At 40.1% G+C, this 26,670-nt stretch overlaps 1 protein-coding gene across 1 annotated transcript in view; it reads left to right on the plus strand.

Moving 5' to 3' along the window:
* The window catches only part of QRFPR (pyroglutamylated RFamide peptide receptor), a 52,250-nt gene that overhangs the window by 20,210 nt on the left and 5,370 nt on the right, over positions 1–26,670 (plus strand). Inside the window, exons 2-3 of the mRNA XM_040237375.1 lie at positions 18,111–18,269; positions 21,516–21,577. Coding sequence (XP_040093309.1) covers positions 18,111–18,269; positions 21,516–21,577 — 221 coding nt within the window. The remainder of the gene's footprint in view (positions 1–18,110; positions 18,270–21,515; positions 21,578–26,670) is intronic.

Consider the following 26,670-nt stretch of genomic DNA (forward strand, 5'->3'; position numbering starts at 1 on the left):
TTATAAAATGGGCATACAACCCATTTTGGCCATGGGGGGCTGGGGGGTAGTCCAAGATTTTCCTCACTTTCATAAAGGGTTTGAGAAAAGTATATATTTTCCTTTCCTCTCTTGGCTTTTGAATATTGTTTGAGTTGCAGTGCTTAGAGATAGTGTAGTCATCTTATTTGCACAAAGGTAGCATGCTAAGAATAAAAGCAGAGCCATGCTAAGGAGGATGAAGTAATCCAAAGGAGAGAACGCCAGTCCATGGTGAAATCATTCAGCTATAGAATTTACTTCCCCATGATTGCTCTACCTTCGGAATCGCTTTCATGTGAAGTAGTACATCTCCCTTATTGTTTCAGCCAGTTGAGATGAATTTTCTTTTATTTGCAGTCCAAAACATCCTAATTAACATACAGAACAAACAAATATGCATGCAGAAATATAAAGAAAATTTATGTATTTCAAATCCAGAGGTAATTATAATGAGAATTTTAGTGTGTTATACTTTAGTTTTCCCCTGAATATATTTTTAGCAAAATAGAAACTCCAGTGTTTGAGTGTATGTGTGTGTATGTGTATGTCTAAATGTATATATCACTTGTTTACTGCTTGATTTCAGTTAGTTTTCATTTTAAATCATCCATTGAAAGATGGCTTAATAATTTACATTATATTGACACAAAAATTATTTACTCATACAGCTGTTTTTTGCATTATGTTAAATTAATTTGACATTGTTTTATGTTTGGTGATCAACTGAGTACATAAATTACATGAATGTTTAATATTTTTATTAAGCTTTTCTTGGAAGAACACTTTATAATGCTCTTTTTTTGCATGATAACCTTTATATCCAAGAATTTTTTCCCTAATACCTAACCTGGGTTTCTGTATTTCTTTCCTCGTATACAAAAAAAAAAAGGAAAGGAAAGAAAGAAAAATCCCTCCTTCATTGTTTGATGGTAAGTTATTTTAACATTTTAGCCTAATGAAGCCACATTTTTTCTGCTTTCTGTTTTATTACCCTGATGTTTAACTTGGGCTTATTTTATTCTATTATTTGAAAATCTCACTATTGCCATTAATGGAAAGTAAAAAGTCAATTCAGTTACTTTTTAAAAATAGTATTTGTACCTATTAGAGTAATGCAAATAAAAATAAAACTACCAGAAGAGATATAATTTTACTTCGGTCTACTTGTTTTTTCTAGCACAAATATACATGCAGAAGTTTCTTCTTCTAGAATAATTGAAGGAAGCACTCTGAGCAGGACTACAGAACTAGTACCAACTTGGCTCCACAGGGAAAAACCTCAGAGTCCTGCAATTTGTATGACCTCTAGAGGAAGCCCATTCATCCTAAATCAAAGTCTTTCTGAGGACAACTCCAGCTCATGCACACAGAGAAGCCAGAAGTCTTTCATGTTGCTCCATTCTTACATGTGTAAAGGCAACCAAGGATTGTTAGGCAGTTGAAGAAAGTTTGCAGAATAAAAGGGAATAAGACAAGGCAATGGCACCCCACTCCAGCACTCTTGCCTGGAAAATCCCATGGGCAGAGGAGCCTGGTGGGCTGCAGTCCATGGAATCGCTAAGAGTCGGACACGACTGAGCGACTTCACTTTCACTTTTCACTTTCATGCATTGGAGAAGGAAATGGCAGCCCACTCCAGTGTTCTTGCCTGGAGAATCCCAGGGATGGGGGAGCCTGGTGGGCTGCCGTCTATGAGGTCGCACAGAGTCGGACACGACTGATGCAACTTAGCAGCAGCAGCAGCAGAACATCAAAATCACAGATATTTTGAACAGCATGCCTAGTGTCCACAAAGGGATGTGTGTACAGAATGTTGCTGACATTAATAAAAGAAACCACACCATTTCACACATTCTCATTACTTCCTTGGTAGCCTAGCTGGTAAAGAATCCACCTGCAATGCAAAAGACCCCAGTTCAATCCCTGGATTGGTAAGTTCCCCTGGAGAAGGGATAGGCTACCCATTTCGGTACTCTTGGGCTTCCCTGGTGGCTCAGCTGGTAAAGGATCTGCCTGCAATACAGGAGACTGGGTTCAATCCCTGGGTTGGGAAGATTCCCTGAAGGAGGGCATGGCAACCCACTCCAATATTCTTGTCTAGAGAATCCCCATGGACAGAGAAGCCTGGCAGGCTAGTCAATGGGGTCACAAAGAGTCAGACACGATCTAGCAATGAAGCACATCACACATTCTTTGCAACTGAGCCATTCTTTGCAATCATTAGTTTTGAAAAGGAGACTCACTTTGCAAAGAGGTCACTGGAAAAGAGATCAAATTCTTTAATTGCATGATGAGAAATTAACAAGTACTGAAGTTGTTCAGAATATTAGTCTGAAAAATTTAATCACAGTTGTAACCAGAAGGTATTCAATTAAACTACTAGATACTGCTTGCTAAAAACTATTTGTGGATTCTGCAAATACATTGATAATCATTATCTCTGAACTTGGCTGCCAGATATTTCTTATAGCACCATGCAATAAGACTAGAGGAGAGTAAGTAAAGCTTTATTCTGAAATTTTTCATCCTAAAATATCAACTATCTCCCCTGAAGATTCATTCAGGAGTCTTTACCTGAGCACAGAGGTGATATTAAAAAAAAAAAAAAAAAACCCGACAGCTTCTGAATTTTATAGTTTGCTTGAAATTGTACCTTTGCACCCCAACTTACCCATGATATCATTCTCCACAACCAATGACAATGATTACACTGCAACCCTCCTTGCCTCTCAACTTTCTTCAAATTTCCAGTCTGTTCCTTTCTTCATGGGTAACAGGTCATCCAAGGTGATTGCCCTGTTTTGTTGCAAATTATACCTGAATTTTTCTCACATATTCATTAATTTCTGTGTGCTGGTTGCTATAGCGTGTTGGAAAAAAATATTCATGATGTCCCATGAAAATGCTGCATACAGAACAACATGCACACAAACAATTAGATGAGAACATTCTAATTGCTTTTGCAGTTGGAAGCAATATTTTAAGCACTTTTGCATGCTTTAGTTACACTTAAGGAATTCTGTTGGAAGTTTAATTTGGAATTCTAAATAATAGGGAGTAGGCTCCGAGTGCGCACTTTCACACAGAATGTATCATTTTCATGAATGAGTTACTGATGATAAGTGGGAGGTGTCTTGATTTAAGAAGAGATTGACTTCATAATTCAAGAGCAAGCATTTCTGAAAAGAAACAATTTGAGAATAAGAAAAGCTCTTAAAAGTGAAAATATGATTACTGAATTTATATATAAGAATTGGAAGATAAAGACAAGAAACTTTTTATAATGTGGACCAAAAGGACAAAGAGAATTTATAAGATAAAAAATATGTATAAACAAAAGATATTCAACATGGAGGATACACCTAGGAATTCCAAAATCTGATTAATAAGAGTTTCACACCCCCCCCCAAAATGAACAAAACAGAAATAAAACACAGAGATAATGGAGTCAAAAGTCTCCAAATTCAAAAAGCACACAAAGAGCAGAAGAATAAATGGGCCATGCTTCAACACATATCCCCATAACATTTCAGAATCCAATTACAAAGAGATCAATAAAAGCTTCCAAATAGTAACCAGGGTACTCATAAGGGAGAAAAAGTCAGTCTGATGGTATAAATATGTTAACACCAAAAGTGGATGTTAGAGATCAATAAAGCAAGATTTTCAAGATTCCAACGGAAGATGATATTGAACTTAAGTCAAATTATAGCCATTTTCTGATAAGCAAGAACTTACTTTAAACTCATTATTTTGAAGAAGTTATATGAAAAAGATTCATGCAAAATGAAGATGATATGCAAGAATTAAGTAGCAATGAAATAAAAGGAACAGTGGAGAAGGTATCCATTCTAAATGAATTTCAAAATTATGGCTATAGAACAATCTTAAATAAATAAAGAACTGCAGTCATCAAAATTGGAAATCGATAGTGTTCTAGGGGAAAGTTTTAAAAGAAAAATGTTAGAAAAATAAATAACAAATAAGGACCTACTATATAGCAGAGAGAATTCTACTCACTACTCTAATATCCTATATGGAAAAGAATCTTAAAAAGAGTGATTTGGACACACAATTAAAATGAAAGTGAAAGTAAGTGAAGTCGCTCAGTCGTGTCCGACTCTTCAAGACCCTATGGACTGTAGCCCACCAGGCTCCTCTGTCCATGGGATTCTCCAGGCGAGAAAACTGGAGTGGGTTGCCATTTCCTTCTCCAGGGGAATCTTCCCAACTCAGGGCTTGAACCCGGGTCTTCCACATTGTAGGCAGATTCTTTACTGTCTGAACCACCAAGGAAGTGACGGACACACAGTTAACTACTGATTAACTCAAGATTCAAAGCCAAGCAGTCTAATTCCAGAAGGTGAAGTGAAAATGAAAGAGTGAAAAGTGAAAGAGTCGTGTCCGACTCTTTGCAACCGCATGGAATATACAGTCCATGAAATTCTCCAGGCCAGAATACTGGAGGGGGTAGCCTTTCTCTTCTCCAGTGGATCTTCCCAACCCAGGGATTGAACCCAGAAGGAAATGGCAACCCACTCCAGTACTCTTGCCTGGAAAATTCCATGGATAGAGGAGCCTGGCGGGCTACAGTCCATGGGGTTGCAGAGTCGAACACGACTGAGTGACTTGACTTCTTCTTCTCCCACATTGCAGGCAGATTCTTCACCAGCTCAGCCACAAGAGAAGCCCCTAATTCCAGAGCTCATACTCTAAACTACCATACCGTGCTGAAGAAGGTGCATGTTTCTTCTTCAAACCAGAAAAAAAAGTAAAAAAGAAATGCAAGGAAAAATGAAATAAATGAAAATGCTCTACAAAAGAGCATAGCCTTGATCAAAACCACATTAAATTATGGCATACTTAGGGCAGTAAGTAAATTCACAAGGATCATGACTATAAAATCAGAGAAAGAGAAATGTATTTAGAGCATACCTACTGGCTTTGTACTTAAAATATTTAAATAGTCATACTGATGAAAATGCTGTTTATAGTTTTAATCTTTCATAATTAAAATGTAGGCCAAGTGCAGAAGATTTAATATGGCTATGAAACAGAATGAAAAGCTATTAGTCTCGATAAAGTACATGTAAAGGTATGGCTGATAGAAGTTATAGGGAAGAAGAGAGAAAGAAAAGGAGGAAGGAGGTGATGCAAGGAGGGGAGGTATTATCATCTTACAAAGTGTGGGGTGAGATAAACTGTTGGAAGCTGAGAAACTAAGGAATAGCATGTTAAGTATATTACTTCATGAGTCAAAGATAGGGGAAAACACATACTTGAATTTAGGAATCACACTTCTCAAAATCTTTTCAAAGAAATTATTGAAGAAAGTGTTTTAACTATAAGAAAACTAAAAGGAGAAGCAGACATAGGAGGTGATTAAAGTGAACTAAAAGCCCATCTTTCCTAGAAGAAAGTCAATGCAGACCATCTAAAATCAGTAAATCAAAAACCAAAAGCAGTTAGATTAGAGATGTAAAGGTGCCTGACAGAAGAATACAACACAAGTAGATGTTGGAAGTAAGACAGCAGGTGAGTGAGGGTGGGAGAGACCCATTCTTTTTTATTGTAGCCCTTTTGATTTAGAAACATTTGCTCATAATTCTTTGACTAAAAAGATATTCTTAAAAGGAAGAGACACAGTTAGTTTGCACCCACACAGCTGCCCTTACCCCCAGAAAAATCTCCCTGCCCAGATGGTTTCACTGGAGAAATCTGCCAAATATACAAAGAAGAATTACTACTTTTACACAAACTCTTCCTGAAAATAGAATAGGAAAAAACATTTCCTAAACCGTTTTCTGAGGCATTTTTTCCTCTGGTAAATAAACTAGACAAAGACAGTACAATAAAAAGAAAACTGCAAACCAGTGTCTCTCACAAACTTAAACATAAAAATGCTCAGTATATCAGCAGACAGAATCCAACAGTGTATAATAAAGATTATACACATGATCAGGTGGGATTTATCCCAGGTCTGAAAGTGTGACTCAGCATTCAAAAATCAATGCAATCCACCATATCAACAAGCTAAAGAAGAAAAGTCATAGAAGCATAGCAAATGACACACCAAAAACATTTGACAAAATCCAACATACATTTAGAAAAAGTTCTCAGCAGGTTAATAACAGAGAGACTCAGCTTTATAAAGAACATCTATGAAAACCTACAGCTAACACCACATGTAATAATGAAAAACAGTTTTTTTTTCCTTAGACTTGGAACAGAGAAAGGATGTCTATACTCACCACTCTTTTTTTTTAATTTATTTATTTTAATTGGAGGCTAATTACTTTACAGTATTGTAGTGGTTTTTGCCATACATTGACATGAATCAGCCATGGGTGTACATGTGTTCCCCATCTCGAACCCCCTTCCCACCTCCCTCCCCATCCCATCCCTCAGGGTCATCCCAGTGCACCAGCCCTGAGCACCCTGTCTCATGCATTGAACCTGGACTCGTGATTCTTTTCACATATGATAATATACATGTTTCAATGCCATTCTCCCAAATCATCCCACCCTCGACCTCTCCCACAGAGTCCAAAAGGCTGTTCTATACATCTGTGTCTCTTTTGCTGTCTCGCATACAGGGTTATTGTTACCATCTTTCTAAATTCCATATATATGCATTAGTATACTGTATTGGTGTTTTTCTTTCTGGCTTACTTCACTCTATAGAATAGGCTCCAGTTTCACCCACCTCATTAGAACTGATTCAAATGTATTCTTTTAACTGATTCAAAAGTAATACTCCATTGTGTATATGTACCACAGCTTTCTTATCCATTCATCTGCTGATGGACATCTAGGTTGCTTCCATGTCCTGGCTATTATAAACAGTGCTGCGATGAACATCGGGGTACACGTGTCTCTTTCAATTCTGGTTTCTTCCATGTGTATGCCCAGCAATGGGGTTGCTGGGTCATAAGGCAGTTCTATTTCCAGTTTTGTAAGGAATCTCCACACTGTTCTCCATAGTGGCTGTACTAATTTGCATTCCCACCAACAGTGTAAGAGGGTTTCCTTTTCTCCACACCCTCTCCAGCATTTATTGCTTGTAGACTTTTACTCACCTCTCTTATGTAATATAGTGCTTGAAGTTCAAGCCACTGCAGGGAGGCAAAAAAAAAAAAAATGAAATGAAAGACATTTTTAAGTTTGGAAATGAAATATAAAACTGCCTGTATTTACAGATGACATTATTTTTGGCATAGAAAATCCCAGAGAATCTACCAAAATCTTTGAGAATTAAGGGAATTCAGCAATGTCAAAATATACAAGATCAACACACAAAACTCAATGGTATTTCTATATTAATAAGCAACATGCAAGAAGTGAAATGAAAAATACCACACTGCTTCCAACTACTCCAAGAAAATGAAATACTTAGGTATACAGTAAACACAGCACAGTTTTCCATTCTATGTACCTGAAAATGACAAAATGCAGGTGAAGAAAACCAAAGAATACATAAATAAATGGTGAGACATACTGTGTTAATGGTTTAGAATACTCAACATATTAATGATGTCAGTTTTCCCAAAAGTGATCATAGGTTTAAAGTAATTCCTATCAAAATCTTAGCAAGGATTTTTTAAAACATAGATGAGTTTGTTCAGAAATTTATAATAGGCACAGAGACTAGAAGAGCTAAAATAATCTTGACAAAGAAGAATGAGGTGGGAGGAATTCCTCTGCCTGTTGTCAAACTTTTTATGTAGATAAAGTAATCAAAACAGTGTGGTATTGGCAGAGGGATAAACACACGTGAATGGAGCAGAATGGAAAACTTAGAAATAGACCTACACAAATATGCTCAACTGATTTTTAACAAAGGTGTGACTCAATGGAGGAAGGAATGCCTGTTTCACAAACAGTGCTGGAGCAGTTGACATTTGTAGGCAGAAATAAACCAACGAAACAAACAAAAACTACTCATCTTAAATCTGACACTTTATACAAAAGCCTACTCAAAATGTGTGATAGACCTAAAAGTAAATGTAAGGCTATGAAACTTTGGGGAAAACCATAGAAAATGATCACGGGTGAGCACGGAATTCTTGGGATTCTTAACCAACACCAAAAGCTCAGTGGTAAAAGGAAAAACTGATAATTTGGACCTCATCAAAATTAAATACTTCTTCTGTTAAAGTCCATGTGGGAAGATGAAAGGACAAGCTACAGATGGAGAAAGAATGTGTACAAAATGTATATCTTACAAAATACTCGTATTTAGAATATATAAAGAACTCTCAAAATTCAGCAGTGAAAAGACAGCGTAATCAGAAAAGGGGCAAAATACATGAAGAGAAATTTCATCAGAGAGGATATACAGATGGCAAATGAATACATGAAAAGATGTTCAGCCTTATAAAAATCAGGGAATTGAAAACTGAAATAATACCAATACACATAAATCAGAATGGCTAAAATAAAAAATAGTGACAACATTGACTGTTGGCAAGGATATGGAGAAACTGAATCACTTATACATTGCCAGCAGGAATGTCCAATGACACAGCCATTCTGGAAAATAATTTTGCAATTTATTATAAAATTAAATATGCAATTACCATTCCATCAGAGAATTAAACTCTTAGGTATTTATCCCAGAAAAATGAAAAGTTTTGTTCATACCAAAACTTTTGCATGAATATTCATAACTGCTTTTTTGTAATAGTCAAAAACGGGAATACCCCAGATAGTCCTTAGTGGATGAATTAAGCAAACTGTAGCACATACATTCTCTGGAGGATTAGCATACAGAGGAACAAACTATTGATAAATGCAACAACTTGGATGTGTGTTCAGGGGTTTGTGCTAAAAGAAAAAACCCAATCCCAAAATGTTATTTACTATATTACTATATTTACACAATATTTTTGAAATGAAAAGCTTAAGGAATGGAAAACAGACTAATAGTTGCCAGTGGTTAGGGACAGGGAGGGGCAGAGACAGGAGGAACATGGGTGTGATTATAAAAAGGCAACGGGAGGAACTAGTCAGTATCTTAACTGTGGTGGCAGATACATGAACCTATTAATAAAACTCCATAGAACACAAATAAGTACAAACAAAATCTGAATAAGATCAGTGGATTATATTAACGTCAATGTCTTGGTTGTGATATTTGTGTAGTTTTACAACATGTTACCATCAGGGAAAACTGGGCAAAGTGTACAAGGGGTCTCTCTGTATTACTTCTTACAACTGCATGTGACTCTACAACTATCTCATGACATTTTCAATTAATAAAAAGAAAGAAGAAATAAGAGGTCAGGAGAGCAGAGTCCTCATGAGTGGGATTTGTGCTCTTGTAAGAGAGATCCCATGGGGCTCTCTGGCCCTTTCTGCCCGGTGAGGACACTGTGCAAGGTCTGCAAACCTGAAGGGTCCTCCCTGAACTATGCTGTTCACTTTGACCTCAGGCTTCCAACCTCCACAGCTGTGAGAAGTAAATCTCTTTCTTTATAAGTCATCGCATCCATGGGATGTTCTTACAGCATCTCAAATGGACATGCTTCCTCTCAGAGCCAGCTGGGGGGCCTTCTGTCTCCTTCCCTAAGTATAACAAGAATTCTGGAAAAAAAAAAAAAAGTGGCTTATCTCCCTTGCTGTCAGTTTCCTCCTACTGTCTCTCAACAGAGACTCTCTCTTCTTGGCACCTGGGAACTGTAAGATTTTTCTCCTTGCCCCTCTACTCTGCAAGAGTCAAGGTGCCTTCTGCCTCCTCTGAGCCTTCCCCTTCGCTGGGAGCCAGGCTTTCCTTTCCCTCGGCTCAGTTCCTCCCTCTTTTCTGCTGCACAGATGTAGCATTATCGGAAAGTTCGTAAATCAGAGGATAATTACTAGATCGCTTTATAAAGGTCTTACACTAATTAGGGATACAGTTGACCCTTGCACAACACAGATTTGAACTTCAAGGGTCCACTTATATGCAAAAATTTCAATAGTAAACACAGCAGTATTGCACAATCCAAGGTTGATTGAATCCTTGGATATGGAAGGCTGACTGTGAAGTTACTGTCTGATAATCAGCTGTGCCCTAGTCAATGCCCTAACCCCCATGTTGTTCAAGCATCAACTGTAATTATCAGGAGGGCTGAAGTTTTAGGAGAGATTTGTCACATATCTGTTTTAAATTTTAGTCTTTTATGGTTTAAATTGGCAGAATCCCCCAGTCCACTTTGGAGTTCTTTTTTTTTTTTTTTCCAGAAAAACATTTACTTCTGCTTTATTGACTAGGCCAATGCCTTTGACTATGTTCAGTTCAATCGCTCAGCCATGTCCAACTCTTTTTCATCCCCTGGACTGCAACACACCAGGGTCAGTGCAAACTGTGGAGAATTCTTCAAGAGATCTAATGCCTGATGATCTGAGGTGGAGCTGATGTCATAATAATAGAAATAATACTGCACAGTAAATGTAATGCATTTGAATCATCGCCCCCATGAAACCATGCCTGGTGTCACAAAGGTTGGTGACTATTGCTCTAAACATTTTCTTGGGGTGGAATGTTTTTCCCTGTTTTTAAGTACTCTTACACCTTCACAGCTGTGGAGACTTATGGTGAATGAATCGCTTTACTGCCCACTGGGTATGAGTGTATTTTTTCTGCCAGAATTAAGGTTCTATAACTTCTTTGAAACTGCCGGTGACTTATGTGCTGGAACCACGTTAAGTTAAACTGGATTCAGGTGGACTGATCCAGCTGCAGCAGGAATGGAGCTCAGAGCCTCCTCTCCTTTCTTGGCAGTTCCTAGAGCCTGCCTGCAGGAGCACAGGGCTCCATGGAACACTGATGGAAACCCTCAGCCTGGATCCTTGCTGGCAGGGCCTTCCTGCCAAGGAATTCCACAGTTCTGTTCCATTGTGGTTCTCAGCCACAGGTTGTATAGCAATTCTGACTCTGACTGTATTTAGTTTGTTCCCAACCATTGGATGTGGTTGAGGGAAATGCGGTTAGGATTCAGGATTTGGTAAATTTATTAGCAGCTAGCTGCTTAAGAGGAAAAGGCAATGGCAACCTACTCCAGTACTCTTGCCTAGAAAATCCCATGGACGGAGGAGTCTGGTAGGCTTCAGTCCATGGGGTCGCGAAGAGTCAGACACGACTGAGCGACTTCACTTTTACTTTTCACTTTCAGGCATTGGAGAAGGAAATGGCAGCCCACTCCAGTGTTCTTGCCTGGAGAATGCCAGGGACAGCAGAACCTGGTGGGCTGCCATCTATGGGGTCGCGCAGAGTCGGACACGACTGAAGCAACTTAGCAGCAGCAGCAGCTGCTGCTTAAGAAATGCTGTAGAAAAAAACTAGAAACTAACAGCCATAATGGGACAGGATCATCAATTGTTTGAATATGGCTTAATTTTTTTGTACAGGAAATTAAATCCCAGATTGTTTAGTAGTTTGTTAGACTATTGTTTCAAATAGTGGTTCTATAAAGTAATCTTTCCTTTAAAACTGCAAATATCTATTCATTTTGTTTATTACCAACCTTGGAACAAATTATTCACAGACATCATCATAGTTATCATCATTTCTTGCAATCATAGCTCATTCTACCATTTTCTAAATTAATAAAGGAATGTTTTTAATCTTTTCTAAGTATGAAAACTCTGGTTGTTTTTCACTCTGTCCTTTCCACTTGGATCCCTTTTTAAAGTCACTAATACTGGCCAAGTTGTTTTCAATTTCCAAGTATCATTTTTAGAAATAATGAGATCTTGTTTTGATTCGAATCATTGAGACCTACACTATATACGATAGGAGGTGAGGACCAGTATGGGTAGGTAGAAGAGTGGATATCATTCATATGCAGAGCAAAGAGTTCATTTTCTGGAAAATTAAGTTGTATAAACGGGTGGTGAAAAGAAGGCTTTCTGTGCTTAGTCGCTCAGTCATGTCCAGCTCTTTGCAGCCCCATGGACTGTAGCCCACCAGGCTCCTCTGTCCATGGGGATTCTCCAGGCAAGAACACTGGAGTGAGTTGCCATTCCCTCCTCCAGAGGATCTTTCCAATCCAGGGACTGAACCCAGAACTCCCGCATTGCAGGTGGGATCCACCAGGAAAGAAGGCAATAAATAAAGAAGGAAATAAATATTTAATCAAAGCATTTGTTTCTAATCCAGTAGGCAAAGGAAAATTATTGTAAATTCTTGGGAAAGAATTTGATGTAGTAGAAATAGAACAACAATGGAAGCAAACTATAATAGTAGGATTTGAACTGTTATATAAGCCTTAGCAATACACACAGGAGGAGTGCTAACTGGAGTATTCTACATTTTAGGAAATCTACCTTCCAGAGAAAAAGTGATGAAAGAGAAGTAGCCAAAAAAAGTTTACTTGGTCTGCAGTTGATAGCTAAGTAGCTTAAGAGAAGGGGATATACCAGAAAGATGTTGGAGGCTCACAAGATCATGAATCTGTAGGAAGGACCTGCAACAGGCAGGGACCAAAGGTGCACAGAGGTGAGCAGCCACAACTAAACAGTGTTCTGTTCATGCTCATGATCTGGTGAACACAGGGCCCACCACTTCAAATCTCCCTTCCATCTTCACTGCACTCTCTCAGCAAGTTAAAAAAACTGAGATAAATTTGGCACATTTGGAGCCAATAGATTCTTTGAGAGACTCCATCCTGTGTTTGCCTTGTCTTCTCTAGTAGGGCCTCTTCCCTAACCTTCTTGCATAGAGGGGAGTTCATGCACCAGAGGAAATTGTGCTTCTATTAGAAAGTGAAGGTAGATGTTAAACAATCAAAATGTGAAAAATAGAGAATTTCTTGGCAGTCTAGAGGTTTGCACTCAGAACTTTCACTGCCAGGACCCAGGTTTTGATCCCTAGTCTGGAAACTGACTCACAAGCCACAGTCCAGAGTCCAGTTCAGTCACTCAGTCGTGTCCAAGTCTTTGCAACCCCATGAACCGCAGCACACCAGGCCTCTCGGTCCATCACCAGCTCCTGGAGTCCACCCAGACGTGTGTCCATTGAGTCGGTGATGCCATCCAACCATCTCATCCTCTGTCATCCCCTTCTCCTCCTGTCCTCAATCTTTCCCAGCATCAGGGTCTTTTCAAATGAGTCAGCTCTTCACACGAGGTGGCCAAAATATTGGAATTTCAGCTTCAGCATCAGTCCTTCCAATGAACACCCAGGACTGATCTTTAGGATGGACTGGTTGGATCTCCTTGCAGTCTAAGGGATTCTCAAGAGTCTTCTCCAACACTACAGTTCAAAAGCATCAATTCTTCAGCGCTCAGCTTTCTTTATAGTTCAACTCTCACATCCATACATGCCCACTGGAAAAACCATAGCCTTGACTAGATGGACCTTTGTTGATGAAGTAATGTCTCTGCTTTTTAATATGCTATCTAAGTTTGTCATAACTTTCCTTCCAAGGAGTAAGCATCTTTTAATTTCATGGCTCTAATCACCATCTGCAGTTATTTCGGAGCCCAGAAAAATAAAGTTAGCCACTGTTCCCATTGTTTCCCCATCTATTTCCCATGAAGTGATGGGACCAGATGCCATGATCTTAGTTTTCTGAATGTTGAGTTTTAAGCCAACCTTTTCACTCTCGTCTTTCACTTTCATCAAGAGGCTCTTTAGTTCCTCTTCACTTTCTGCCATAAGGGTGGTGTCATCTGCATATCCGAGGTTATTGATATTTCTCCTGACAATCTTGATTCCAGCTTGTGCTTCCTCCATCCCAGCATTTCTCATAATGTACTCTGCATATAAGTTAAATAAGCAGGGTGACCATATACAGCCTTGATGTACTCCTTTTCCTATTTGGAACCAATCTGTTGTTATTTCTGCATTACTGACTATGCCAAAGCCTTTGACTGTGTGGATCACAATAAACTATGGAAAATTCTGAAAGATATGGGAATACCAGACCACCTGACCTCCTTTCTTGAGAAACCTGTATGCAGGTCAGGAAGCAACAGTTAGAACTGGACACAAGCCACAAGGCACAGCTAAATAAATAAATATAGTCATAATTCACATTTAAAAAATAAGAGAGGTAGCCATTCAGGCAAGCTCTAAGAAACATAGCTCTTATAGTAACGTCAGATAATCCCTTAAGAACAAGAGGGAAGGACATCCCAAGAAAACAATGCCCTCTATAGGAAATTCTAGGGTTATTATCCCAGTTTAAAATTGCCATTTGTGGGAAGAAATGTCATAAGGGACACATTCTCACAAAATACCAGACCTATTTAGTTCACATTGGGAAGGCTGCAGTGTAGATCAGGCTGACTGTAGAGTCATCAGAAACATTCATCATTAGAACAAGGAGCTGAAAACAAAAGGGAAGGTCATTGACAGAAATTTAATGAAAGGCAGAGGGAAAAAACCAAGCTCTTCAATGCCTGTTTTTGCTTCAGTCTTCTAGATCTTGAAAAGTGACCTCCAATTTTAAAAGGGCAAAACAAAAATGACTTGAACTAAAATAAATATCCAGTATAAGTGAGTAAATAGCAAAAGAGCATCTCAGAACATCGAGTTGGTGATGCCATCCAGCCATCTCATCTTCTGTTATCCCCTTCTCCTCCTGCCCGCAATCCCTCCCAGCATCAGGGTCTTTTCCAATGAGTCAACTCTTCACATGAGGTGGCCAAAATATTGGAGTTTCAGCCTTAGCATCAGTCCTTCCAAAGAACACCCAGGACTGATCTCCTTTAGGATGGACTGGTTGGATCTCCTTGCAGTCCAAGGGATTCTCAAGAGTCTTCTCCAACACCACAGTTCAAAACCATCTACCTATTTTTAAAGCAACTCATATCTTCCATGCAGATAAATTATATGCCACAACACTGAAGACAGTTGGAGGTGTGATCAAAAAAACTTCTCAGTAATTTCTTAGAAAGTTGATTGGAGAAATATGAGAAGTAATGAGTTGAGCAAATGCTGTCTAGATTCATAAAACCATTACAATGACAGATTACAGAACTCCTCTTGGTACAAAATTTTCAAGTGGATCATTAAACAGATGAATTTTGAGCATGTAGACAAGAAAACAGCCATGTAGCATGGATGTGTTCAGATAAGTGAAGGTGACACAGTGGAAAGAGCTGGAGACAGACAACCTGGATTCATGCCTTCATTTTGTCAATAAACAGCTCTCTGGACATGAGCAAATCACAACTCCTTTGAGCTGCAATATATTTCTCTGCAAAATAGACTATTGAAGTATATGTTCTTTAATGGGACATTTAGCCACAAAGAATCTATCAGTTCCACATGTACTGAATTTACCAGTATTCTTTTAATCGGGCTGCCATTTATTCTTTTATTGGATATTAATGTCATTTTATGAAGTAGACACATTGGTCCTGTAACAGATAGGTATTATTAATTCTTTTTTACAAAAGGGATGAAATGGAAGTTTAGAGTAGCCGACTGAGCGACAGAACTGAACTGAACTAATAGGTTAGGTGAATCAAGATCAGAGTGTATCAGCTGACCAATTTTCCATACCATTGTGATGGACGTGTTGAGTAGATTTAGGATGGAAGCATTACAATAAGATAACACTACAACAATCATTTTTGTTTGGGGAGTTATACCTAAAATGTATTGATAATGGATCCATGTCCATTTCATGGGAAGTCTCTTGTGGTATTTCTTTAGCTTTAGTCTGTCCAACTTTTGTTCTGAAAGAATCAATTTGGCTGAAAGAATCAAGGAAATTCTGATCAAATTTTCAAAAAAAAAAAAAAGAGGAGAAATACCCAGATGAATAATTTGGTCATATATTCATTTTTTCAAATGTCACATCCAAAACAGGATTTCAGGTAAGCTATTTCATTCACAATATGGTCAGTGTTCAAGTAGTGAAAAATATGGGTACTGAAAGTATTGATAAATTACTGCATTTAGCTCAAAACTATCTTGCTGGAAAAGAAGGGCCTTAACTTTGAACAGGGTTGGAATTTGAGGATCTGGAACAGAGATTGGGAGTGTGTGGGACAGGCTCTTAGGTTGCCATGTGGAGCTTCCGAGAAGGATTAGAATGGAAGTATCTCTAGCGACATTAGGTCTTTTTTTTTTTTTTAACTAAATCACAAGATGGAAATTAAGGAAATCTTGAGTTAACAGAAATTTTCTGTTAAATGGACCCAATTAATTTCAAATTGACTTCAAGTTCAACAGACACCAACCATTTGAAAATTCTAGCTGATGTGTATTTCAGTTACACGCACAGAAGATGTTCAGACCCAGGGAAGCGGGACAGCCCTACAGTTTCTGCCTTATCCAGACCACATCCTGAGCATGGTGGGTTCCCTCTTGGGCCACATAGTCACAGACTGAGAAAGTTCAATGGAAGGTATCCAGGGAGTTGAAAGATCTGAAGAGCATGTCATGAGGAGTAGCTGGGGCAACTGGAAAAGACGTAAGCATGACATAAAAGTATCTTTTTAATATATGAAGAGTTGCTCTTTGGGAAAGATAGTTGGTTAATTCTAAAACTCTCGGAAAGAAAAATTAAAGAAGTGGATGAAATTATTGAAAGATCCTTTTCCCAGCGAGAGCCTCTCCGAAGTTGAATGATGTCAGTTTAACAAGGTTAAGAGCTTGCTAGTCATTCATCCTCTTCAGCTCAGTGAATGCCAGTTGAGAGCCTTCTGTGTACCATTCTCAATGCTTAGAACATGTCAGTGCAAAAAGAGACAAAAACCCTTACTCTCAGAGTGTTTACATCCTAGTCCGGGTGGGGAAGTTCCTCCCAGGTGCCTCTAATAGTAAAGAACCCACTTGCCAGTGCAAGAGACACAGGAGGAGGAGAAGACACGGGGTCAGGAAGGTCCCCTGGAGGAGGGCACGGCAACCCACTCCAGTACTCTTGCCTGGAGAATCCCATGGGCAGAGGAGCCTGGTGGGTTAAGGTCCATAGGGTCACAAAGAGTTGGACATGAACTGAAGCAACTAAGCATGCATGCACAGGCCTGGGGAAACTGTCAATAAACAATAAATCAAGTCAGTAAATTACATAGCATGTTGGAATTGGAAGAGTTATGGGAAAAGTGTAGAATGAGAGGAGGTGGCAAGGGACATGCTGTAGGGACAACAGGTTTATTCACGTAGGTCAGCCTCATTGAGAGGGTGACATCTGAGCAAAGACTTCGGTGAAAGGTGTGAGGAATAGTCTCCTGGGGAAGAACATTCCAAGCAGAAGGGAAAGACATGTGAAGACCTGAAGTGAGGATGTGCCAGCAAGGAGGGCTTCCTTAGGTCTCTAAGCAGAGCCAGGCAGAGCATTTGGGAGAGGAGGCGAAAAGAAGATCTCTGGTTTGAGCAAGTGGACTGAAGTCTCTTCCAACTTTTATACTCCCTGAGCTTATGCTTTTCAGATAGTTCAAAGTAATTAATTTGGTATTGATGAGCAGGGTGGATTCAAGAGCAGAAATGTCAGACTGTTATCTCACAAATACCAGTGGTGAGGGGGCTGGACACACAGTGTAAGAAATTTATAAATATGGGCAATGCATCCAGATATTTTAATTTAAAATATTATATATATCAAATGAAGTATGCTCACAGACTTTGAGACTTTTGCATTAGAGAATGTGAAATCAGTTAAGAGCATAATGGTATAATCTGCATATTAAGTCTTAGACAGAAAGTCAAAGGACAGTAAAAGATAAAAGAAGAAATCAGAGAGCCCTTTGGTGAAAATTATTCCTTTGTTATGATTTGACAGGGAACCAAAAAGGAAGAAAGAATCAAGAACCACTTTGTGGTTTAGACCCCAAGAAACCAGTTAATACCAACTTGGCTTTTTCTCAAGGAAGGGTCACACTGATTTTCTTCTGCTTATTGTCAATGGCCAGATACTTACTTGTCCTTTCATCATCCCACTATACATAATTACACATCATTTAGTAACTTGAAATCCACTTAAGGAAAGAAAATATCATCCAGTACAAACTTTCTCAATTATTTTGTATCTACTGTGTAATTATAGTCATAAAACTTTTAAACAGAGGCTCAGAACGAATCCACTGCGATAATGACAGAGAAGTAACACTTCTGTTCCTGCTGCCACTTAACTTGTCCTGGTACCTTGCTGCAGGTGCCTTCATTTGCAAGATGGTGCCATTTGTCCAGTCCACCGCTGTCGTGACAGAAATCCTCACGATGACCTGCATTGCTGTAGAGAGACACCAGGGGCTGGTGCATCCCTTTAAAATGAAGTGGCAGTACACCAACCGAAGGGCTTTCACGATGCTGGGTGAGGACATGCCCCTGGCAGCATTAAAGCTGTGCTTCATTACAGAACAAAGAGAATTTCTGTAATGTGAACCATGTTTATGAACTAGAGGAGGAACCTCCTGTCTGTCTTGTAGGCACTGGGGTGTCATTTCATGGTTTCAGTCATCTCCGAACTTACTGCTCCCCTCCCCTCTCTTCTAGAGGCCTAGCTCAGCACTGAAAATCTCCTCTCAGATTTCCCTGAATTGCTGTTCCTAACTTTTTAAGGTGGTGCTAGTACTCTTGCCTGGAAAATCCATGGACGGAGGAGCCTGGTAGGCTGCAGTCCATGGGGTCTCTAAGAGTTGGACAAGAATGAGTGACTTCACTTTCACTTTTTACTTTCCTGCATTGGAGAAGGAAATGGGAACCCACTCCAGTGTTCTTGCCTGGAGAATCCCAGGGACGGGGGAGCCTGGTGGGCTGCCGTCTACGGGGTCGCACAGAGTCAGACACGACTGAAGCGACTTAGCAGCAGCAGCAGCAGTGGTAAAGAACCCGCCTACCAGTGCAGGTAGGCATAAGAGATGCGGGTTCAATCCCTGGGTCAGGAAAATCCCCTGGAGGAAGGCACATCAACCCACTCCAGTGTTCTTGCCTGGAGAATCCCATGGACAGAGGAGCCTGGTGGGCGACCACCCATAGGGTTGCAAAGAGTGGGGTATGACTGAAACGACGTAACGCACACAGGCACACAGCTGACCTACAATCTGGCAGTGTCAGCTCCACATTAATATTCATTAGATTAGTCAGCTGTCGTCCTGAGGTAAGAAGCAAGTAGATTTCAACAGGTAGTTTTTGACAGAGGCCAGGAAGGTGTGTTTAGAAGAGTGGGGAACACGGGTGCTGCCTAGACGAGTCTCAGAGCGGAGTACACAGCAGCAGAAGGCGGCAGGACCTGTGAGGACACTGGGTCCCAAGTGCTGGAGAAGCCTGACAAAGGTGGGTTTCATTCACATCCTAACTGTGCTTCAGGCCCTCCTGAATCCCCAGCTTGCTGTAACCGTTTCTGAATCACCGTGTGTCCTGTGATGTATGTAAACCGAAAGCAATGTCCTAAAGCGTAGCACAGTGAAATGGAAAAATTTCTTTATTTGGTAATTATAATTGAGCCATTTAAAATTTCAATGTGGTTCTCAGTGAGATTTGAATGCACTATAGCTGAATAACCAGAGGTTTCAGAACAACAAATATGATAATCAAAGAGAGCAATTTTTACTAATATCTCACTTGAGAGGAATGAGTAAACATTTATTTCTGCTGTAAGAATTTAGCCAGCATGGGATAGTAGAGTTACAGAAAGAACTCCTGAAGGTTTTGCTACACTAAACTCTTTGAAATAGTTTGAACTGAATAGATAAGCCCATAGAGGGAAAAATTGTTAGTTATCTTCAAATTTATGCCACATTCTCCCTGAAAAAGAATTCAAAGACCTCTTGGCTTTTAATAATTGACATGTTTCCACCATCAGAACATCTGAAAACAGCATGTGGGTGTGGAAAGAGGGTTAGGAAAGAAATACATGGAGGGCGGAAGTTATTTTTAAAAAGAGAAGGAAAGAGAGTTTTGACATTTGAAGGCAAAGTTGATAATAGGCAGCCAAGTCAGTTCCTACTCAAAAAAGTCATAGGAGACAGAAAACGTTTAAATCAAGAAGATTCATCTCCCCAGGAGGCTTTCCTGCAGTACTGACTAACGTCTTCCTCTGTCTCTGTCACTCTGGAAACCAGCCTTGTCCTCTCACTGGGTCCGCCTCCTCACTGGGTCCGCCCCCTCACTGGGTCCGCCCCCTCACTGGGTCCGCCCCCTCACTGGGTCCGCCCCCTCACTGGGTCCACCCTCTAGCTGAATCCCCCACCCCCATGCCTCAGCCGGCAGAACCTGCTAGGCTTCCTTGCCTAGATTATACGAGTTATTGCCCTTCTATCACTGAGCAGACAGTGGACTCAAGAGAACTGGTAATGAGCTAAGTCAGGTAGGCTGAATGCCTCCAGAATTTCTACTAAAGACTGGAAAAATGATTGGATACGAGATAACAATAAAATAATGATTGGACTAAGAGAGAATGGCTGTATGTCGCAATGAAGAGAGAGTCGGGGACAGAAATAGAGACAATGATTTGTGAGCCTGAGGACAACCTGGAATCACTGATCCTTGATAACTTTCTATAGGTGGTGTCAGTCCGTGTGTATCTTTATAATAAATTCCAATCACAGTTTAAGTGGGTCTCAGTTCCTTGAGATCTACAGCAATGCAGTGTTTTTTTAAATGCTCCCACTCAATACAGAAAGAGCAAGCAGAGTTTGAGCTGGGAAACTTTCTTCAAAAACAGTGCTCTTCGTTCTGGCCTTGCCCTGGTATGTTAAAATTCTCTTTTGTTCTTTGCTAGGGAATGCATCATTGAAGTAATCCCCTCAACAAACTCATGGAAAATGGGAAATTTGGAAAAAAGTACTCTGGTTTTTTGTTATACATGTTTGTTTTGTAAACAAGAAAATAATGCTAGTATAACTATGCTTAAAATAAATATAATTTCAACTTTAAGAAGCTATAGAGGATTCGCTCTATCATGTTTATGTTATTCATCCAGTCAACAAATAGTAGGTGCCCAATCTGTTCCTGCCAAGGGAAATGGGAGCTGAGACCAATTCTGTAAATTCCTCATGAGAGGACTCGGGCATGAAGAACGTGAACAGAAAAGTCACAGGACACAGAGAGGCAAGCAACACTGTAGAGAACCTCCGGGACCCTTTTAAGGAATTTGAACTTTATCCAGCAACAGCTTTTTTTTTTTTTAATTAGTTACTTAATTACTTTTAATTGGAGGATAATTTATATTGTGATGGTTTTTGCCGTACATCAGCATGGATCGGCCATAGGCATGGATCGGCCATAGGCATACACGTGTCCCCTCCCTCCTGAAGACCCCTTTCACCTCCCGCCCTGCTCCTTCCCTCCAGGTTGGGTTCCCTGTGTCATGCATATATCAAACTCCCACTGGCTATTCTCGCAAATCATCCCTCCTCCCAGTGTGTCCAAAAGTCTGTTCTTTATGCTCCAGTGACGATTTGGAGGGTAGAGTGGAAAATGTGAGGAGACCACTGCCCTGCGCTAGGGAAAAAATGATGCTGTCCCTTGAACATAAGGAGTCTTTATGGTTAGAGAATTAAGTGCAGGTGGATTTTGCTTTGCTGAGTTGCATTCTAATGATCTTAACGTTTTGCAGGGCTGGTCTGGCTGGTGGCCATCATCGTGGGAGCTCCCATGTGGCATGTGCAACGACTTGAGGTAGACTGGGGGCTGGGATTGGTAATCACACTGTTGAAATGTTTTTCCACCCCTCTTACTTATAATCATTTTCCTCCCTGAAAGCACATTACAGCAAATTTGTGTGATCTCAATTTTTTCACTGGAGATTTTTCAAGTGGAATAAAATAATTTGCTTTAAGATAGTTTTCTCTGCTTTTTCAGCTCTTCCTTGAATTTATATTGTTAACACTTTAATGCTTAAAATAAAATGTTCCAGGGTCACTTTCTGCATTTGCCTGCCAGCAGGAACATGCCTTTCCTGGTGTTGTTCAGTGTCTTGTTACATCGTAAGAGTTTGATGCTCGCTCTAGATTTTTCTTTTTTTTTTAAGTTCTTTTTTTAAAAAATATATAAATTTATTTATTTTAATTGGAGGTTAATTACTTTACAATATTGTATTGGTTTTGCCATACATCAATATGAATCCGCCACAGGTATACACGTGTTCCCCATCCTGAACACCCCTCCCTCTTCCCTCCCCATACCATCCCTCTGGGTCATCCCAATACACCAGCCCCAAGCATCCAGTATCATTCATCGAACCTGGACTGGTGATTTGTTTCATATATGATATACATGTTTCAATGCCATTCTCCCAAACCACCCCACCCTCGACCTCTCCCACAGAGTCCAAAAGGCTGTTCTATACATCTGTGTCTCTTTTTCTGTCTCGCATACAGGGTTATCGTTACCATCTTTCTAAACTCCATATATATGCGTTAGTATACTGTATTGGTGTTTTCCTTTCTGGCTAACTTCACTTTCATCCACCTCATTAGAAGTGATTCAAATGGATTCTTTTTAGTGGCTGAGTAATACTCCATTGTGTATATGTACCACAGCTTTCTTATCCATTCATCTGCTGATGGACATCTGGGTTGCTTCCATGTCCTGGCTATTATAAACAGTGCTGTGATGAACATTGGGGTACACGTGTCTCTTTCAATTCTGGTTTCTTCGATGTGTATGCCCAGCAGTGGGGTTGCTGGGTCATAAGGCAGTTCTATTTCCAGTTTTGTAAGGAATCTCCACACTGTTCTCCATAGCGGCTGTACTAGTCTGCATTCCCACCAACAGTGTAAGAGGGTTCCCTTTTCTCCACACCCTCTCCAGCATTTATTGCTTGTAGACTTTTGGATCGCAGCCATTCTGACTGGTGTGAGATGGCACCTCATTGTGGTTCTGATTTGCATTTCTAATGTTAACCATTTCTCTACTTATTGGTTGATTCTCCTTCATAAGCATTTCCACTGCCTCTTAGTCACTGGCAAATATTTGAACTGGAACATGTAAGCCATTAATTTGTGACCTGAGAATGATCTTAAATCCTTGATTCTTAATAACTTTCTATAGGTGGTGTCAGTCTGTGTGTATCTTTATAATAAAGATAAACCTTTCTGTTCCCCTCACACCTCTGTCCGCTGGGCCCAGCCTGCAGTGGTGATTCACAGTGAAGAAAACACTGCACCATTTTTGGTGACCTGGTCTCTATACCGGGGCCTAGTTGACTGTGTCCCCCCTGGGAGGGCTAGTGTAGACAGTGGTCTTCAAAGACACTAGGGGGGTTGCTCACATGGCCTCTAGGATAATTTTTTAAATTACTTATCTTTTGCACCTTTTTAAATTAGTGTAGGTAAACAGAAACTGCTGGACACTCAGTGTTCCCCTGGCAAGGATATCAAATGAGCCCTCAGGCAAGAGTGCATTGTAAAAAAGTGACTTAGGGCTTCCCTCGTGGCTCAGGTGGTAAAGAATCTGCCTGCAGTGCAGAAGACTCAGGTTTGATCCCTGTATTGGGAAGATCCCACAGAAAAGGGAATGGCTACCCATTCCAGTATTCTTGCCTGGAGAATTCCATGAACAGAGGAGCCTGGCAGGCTACAGTCCATGGGGTCGCATAGAGTTGGATACGACTGAGCGACTGACACTTTCACTTTCCACTTTGATGTTTGATGCAACCTGTATATAAATGAGCTTGACTGCACAGGTAACAACAGAAGGCAGTTTTATTCTGTCTCTTACCACCTCTGAAACTGTGATGGATGAAGCCTTGAATGGGTCCTGTAACTCTTGAGGTCATTCAGAGAATAAAATACCTCTGGTCACTTTCAGTCACAAGAACAGTAACTGGTCACTGAATATTGTTAGTTCCCTTATCAAAATATCCAGTCCAGTGCCACAATCCCTCAAGTCCATACTTTCAAATAAATTTAAGATGTCTCCCTTTCCCCAGTTTGAGCCATTTTAGGCCTAGAATCCTAGGGTATGGAGAGGAGCTTTGATCCCTTTATTCTGCATATTACTGTTTCTCATGACTGATTCTTGATTTCATGGGTTCCTCGCAAATAATATCCCTGGGGCTTCCAATGGCTACTCCCTTCTTTAAGCTTCCACACACAGTTGGACATGGCCAACTCCTTTCTCTGAGGCTGCCCTTATCTCCAGCAGGAAACCCATACCTTTAAAAATAACCCAACCCAGTTCCCATAGGGACTCTAATTCTGGCTCATAGAACACAAGGAGAAGTGTCCATTTTTAAAAATAAATTATTTTATTATATGCTCTAAATTATTTTAAAATATAACTCATTTAGTTTGTAGAAAATTAATTAAATCTAATTGGCAAAACCAGTTCTCTCTGTCAGATGGATCAGCCAAATCAGATTTGCTTTCTGTCAAGTATGATTTCATTTTTCAAGTCAAGTAAATGTATTAATATGCTCTCCCACGGCCACGTTCTCACTCCTAAATTCTATTAGCAAGAGTGCAAGCATGCAAGATGGTTTAATTGCTCCACCGGCTGAAATGAAGCACCCGTGATGTCGCCATTTGCACTGATGTTCTCTTTGCTTTGCTCCTACTGCGCTCTCTCCCAGGAGTGATGTATCTGACAGCTTTCAGGGGCTGGAAGCAACAGGGTGGTCAAGTTAAAGTTATCATCACTTCTCCCCTTTACTATGGGGATAATGGGAATTCACAACATCTCATCACCTGTCAAAACACCTTTTTTTTCCTAATGTCAAGTTTCCCCTGAATAGAAATCCATTTAATACAGGGAAAGGCACAAAACCCTGTCCTGGATTTATGGTGCCTTGATCAAGGGGGCTTCACTGACATCTATAGTTCGGACCACATGCTTATTTTGGTGGTCCACAGTGAGATTGCAGTTGGGTGAGAGATAGGACTTGTGAAGACTGAAAGAAGAAGGATTATGAAGAAGGAACTGGAATCATGACACTTCAACACCACCCCACACATTCTCTTAGGCAGTGAGATTTTTGGAGAATTGTGAGTTTGGACATAGAAGGTCTGAAATTGGTTCCCATGAAACCATCTGAGCACACCCTCAGAAGGTCTCTGCTTGTCCCCAGGGGAACGTGCATAGTTCAGAGGCTGTCAGCCTCTCCTTGTGCTCTAGAATGCATCAGTATGTGACCCCCACTGTGGGCTATGCTTACATGAGTCAGAATAAGTTTCACCTTCATATCCTCTTCCCAGGGAGTACAGACCTTGCAGTTATTGTTTAATACTTTCACTCCTCATTGCATTTGAAAAATAACATCTAGATCAAAACTTGAATTGTCATACTTTTGATAACAATACCAGAAAGCTTCCCACCTCCCCCCATCCCGCCTCCACCACCATTCAGTTGACTTTGAAGACTGATGATAATACTATGGGAATGGAGGCAGAAATATGTGTTAAGACTTAAGTATTCCTCATCTGTAAAGCTCCAGAGTGACTCAGATGATAAGAATTTTGATCAATTCTCTAACTTTAATTCCTATTATCCAGATATATGACTTTTGAATGTACTTTAAATGTTTAGTTTTTCTCATATTAGCATTTTCTATGGTTTTCCTGGTGGCTTGGTTGTAAGCAATCCACTTGCCAATACAGGAGACACAAGTTTGATCCCTGGATCAGGAAAATCCCCTGGAGAAGGAAATGGCAACCCACTCCAGTACAGTATTCTTGCCTGGGAAATCCCATGGACGGAGGAGCCTGGCAGGCTATAGTACATGGGGTTGCAAAAGAGTTGGACATGACTGAGCGACTTAACAACAGCAACAAATTCTAATTGTTTTTATTAATTTTTGAACTCATAAGTCAGTCTCTTAGAAATAGTATTTATAAATAGAAATTGCCTTTCTGTATAATATATACCTCAAAGGCTTATAATTGGGTCTGAATATTAGTACATTGGCAATAGTCGAATCCTAATTTCTCATTCATCTCAAAATCTAAATGCTACAAGTTTCCTCTCTAAAATCTTTGCGAACAGCATGATCACTGCAATCTGAAACAGCAGTAGCAAAATACAGATTTTCAGTTCAGAAACAAAATGCAGACTGTCGGTACTTATTCAATTGGAAGAAGTCTGATGCCTTGTCAAAACTGATCTCATCAACAATTGAGGAAGCAAAATCATGTAACAGCAAACTAGCTGGTTGCTTTCCCATGCGGCACAGTGGTAAAGTATCTGCCTGCCAGAGCAGGGGATGCAAGAGACAGGGTTTGATCCCTGGGTTGGAAAGATCCCCTAGAGAAGGAAATGGCAACCCACTCCAAGATTCTTGCCTGAGAAATCCCATAAACACAGGATCCTGGTGGGCTACAGCCCACCGGGGGGGGGGGTCGCAAAGAGTCGGCTGTGACTAAATGATGGAGCATGCATGCAGCATAACTAGCTGGCATGCTAAAATAAAATTTTTTTCATACATACTTTGGTCATTCTAGTGTTTTTTCTTTCATTCAACTGAAAATTTAATGCTGCTGCTGCTGCTGCTAAGTCGTGTCAGTCATGTCCGACTCTGTGTGACCCCATAGACAGCAGCCTACCAGGCTCCTCCATCCCTGGGATTCTCCAGGCAAGAACACTGGAGTGGGTTGCCATTTCCTTGACTATCATGTAAAAAGGTGGAAAAGATTTTTGTTTTTAAGTGAACAGGCTATGGACCTCGATTCCATTTAAAATAGAAAAGAAAATATCAAACTGTCAAGAATCTAAGCAGTGAAGGGGAGAAAACACACTTCACAACAAAAGAAGCAGCAAAGTTGTATCTCATTTGA

The sequence above is a fragment of the Oryx dammah genome, unplaced genomic scaffold, assembly GCF_014754425.2.
Source record: "Oryx dammah isolate SB20612 unplaced genomic scaffold, SCBI_Odam_1.1 HiC_scaffold_3, whole genome shotgun sequence".
In the NCBI taxonomy this organism is placed as follows: domain Eukaryota; kingdom Metazoa; phylum Chordata; class Mammalia; order Artiodactyla; family Bovidae; genus Oryx; species Oryx dammah.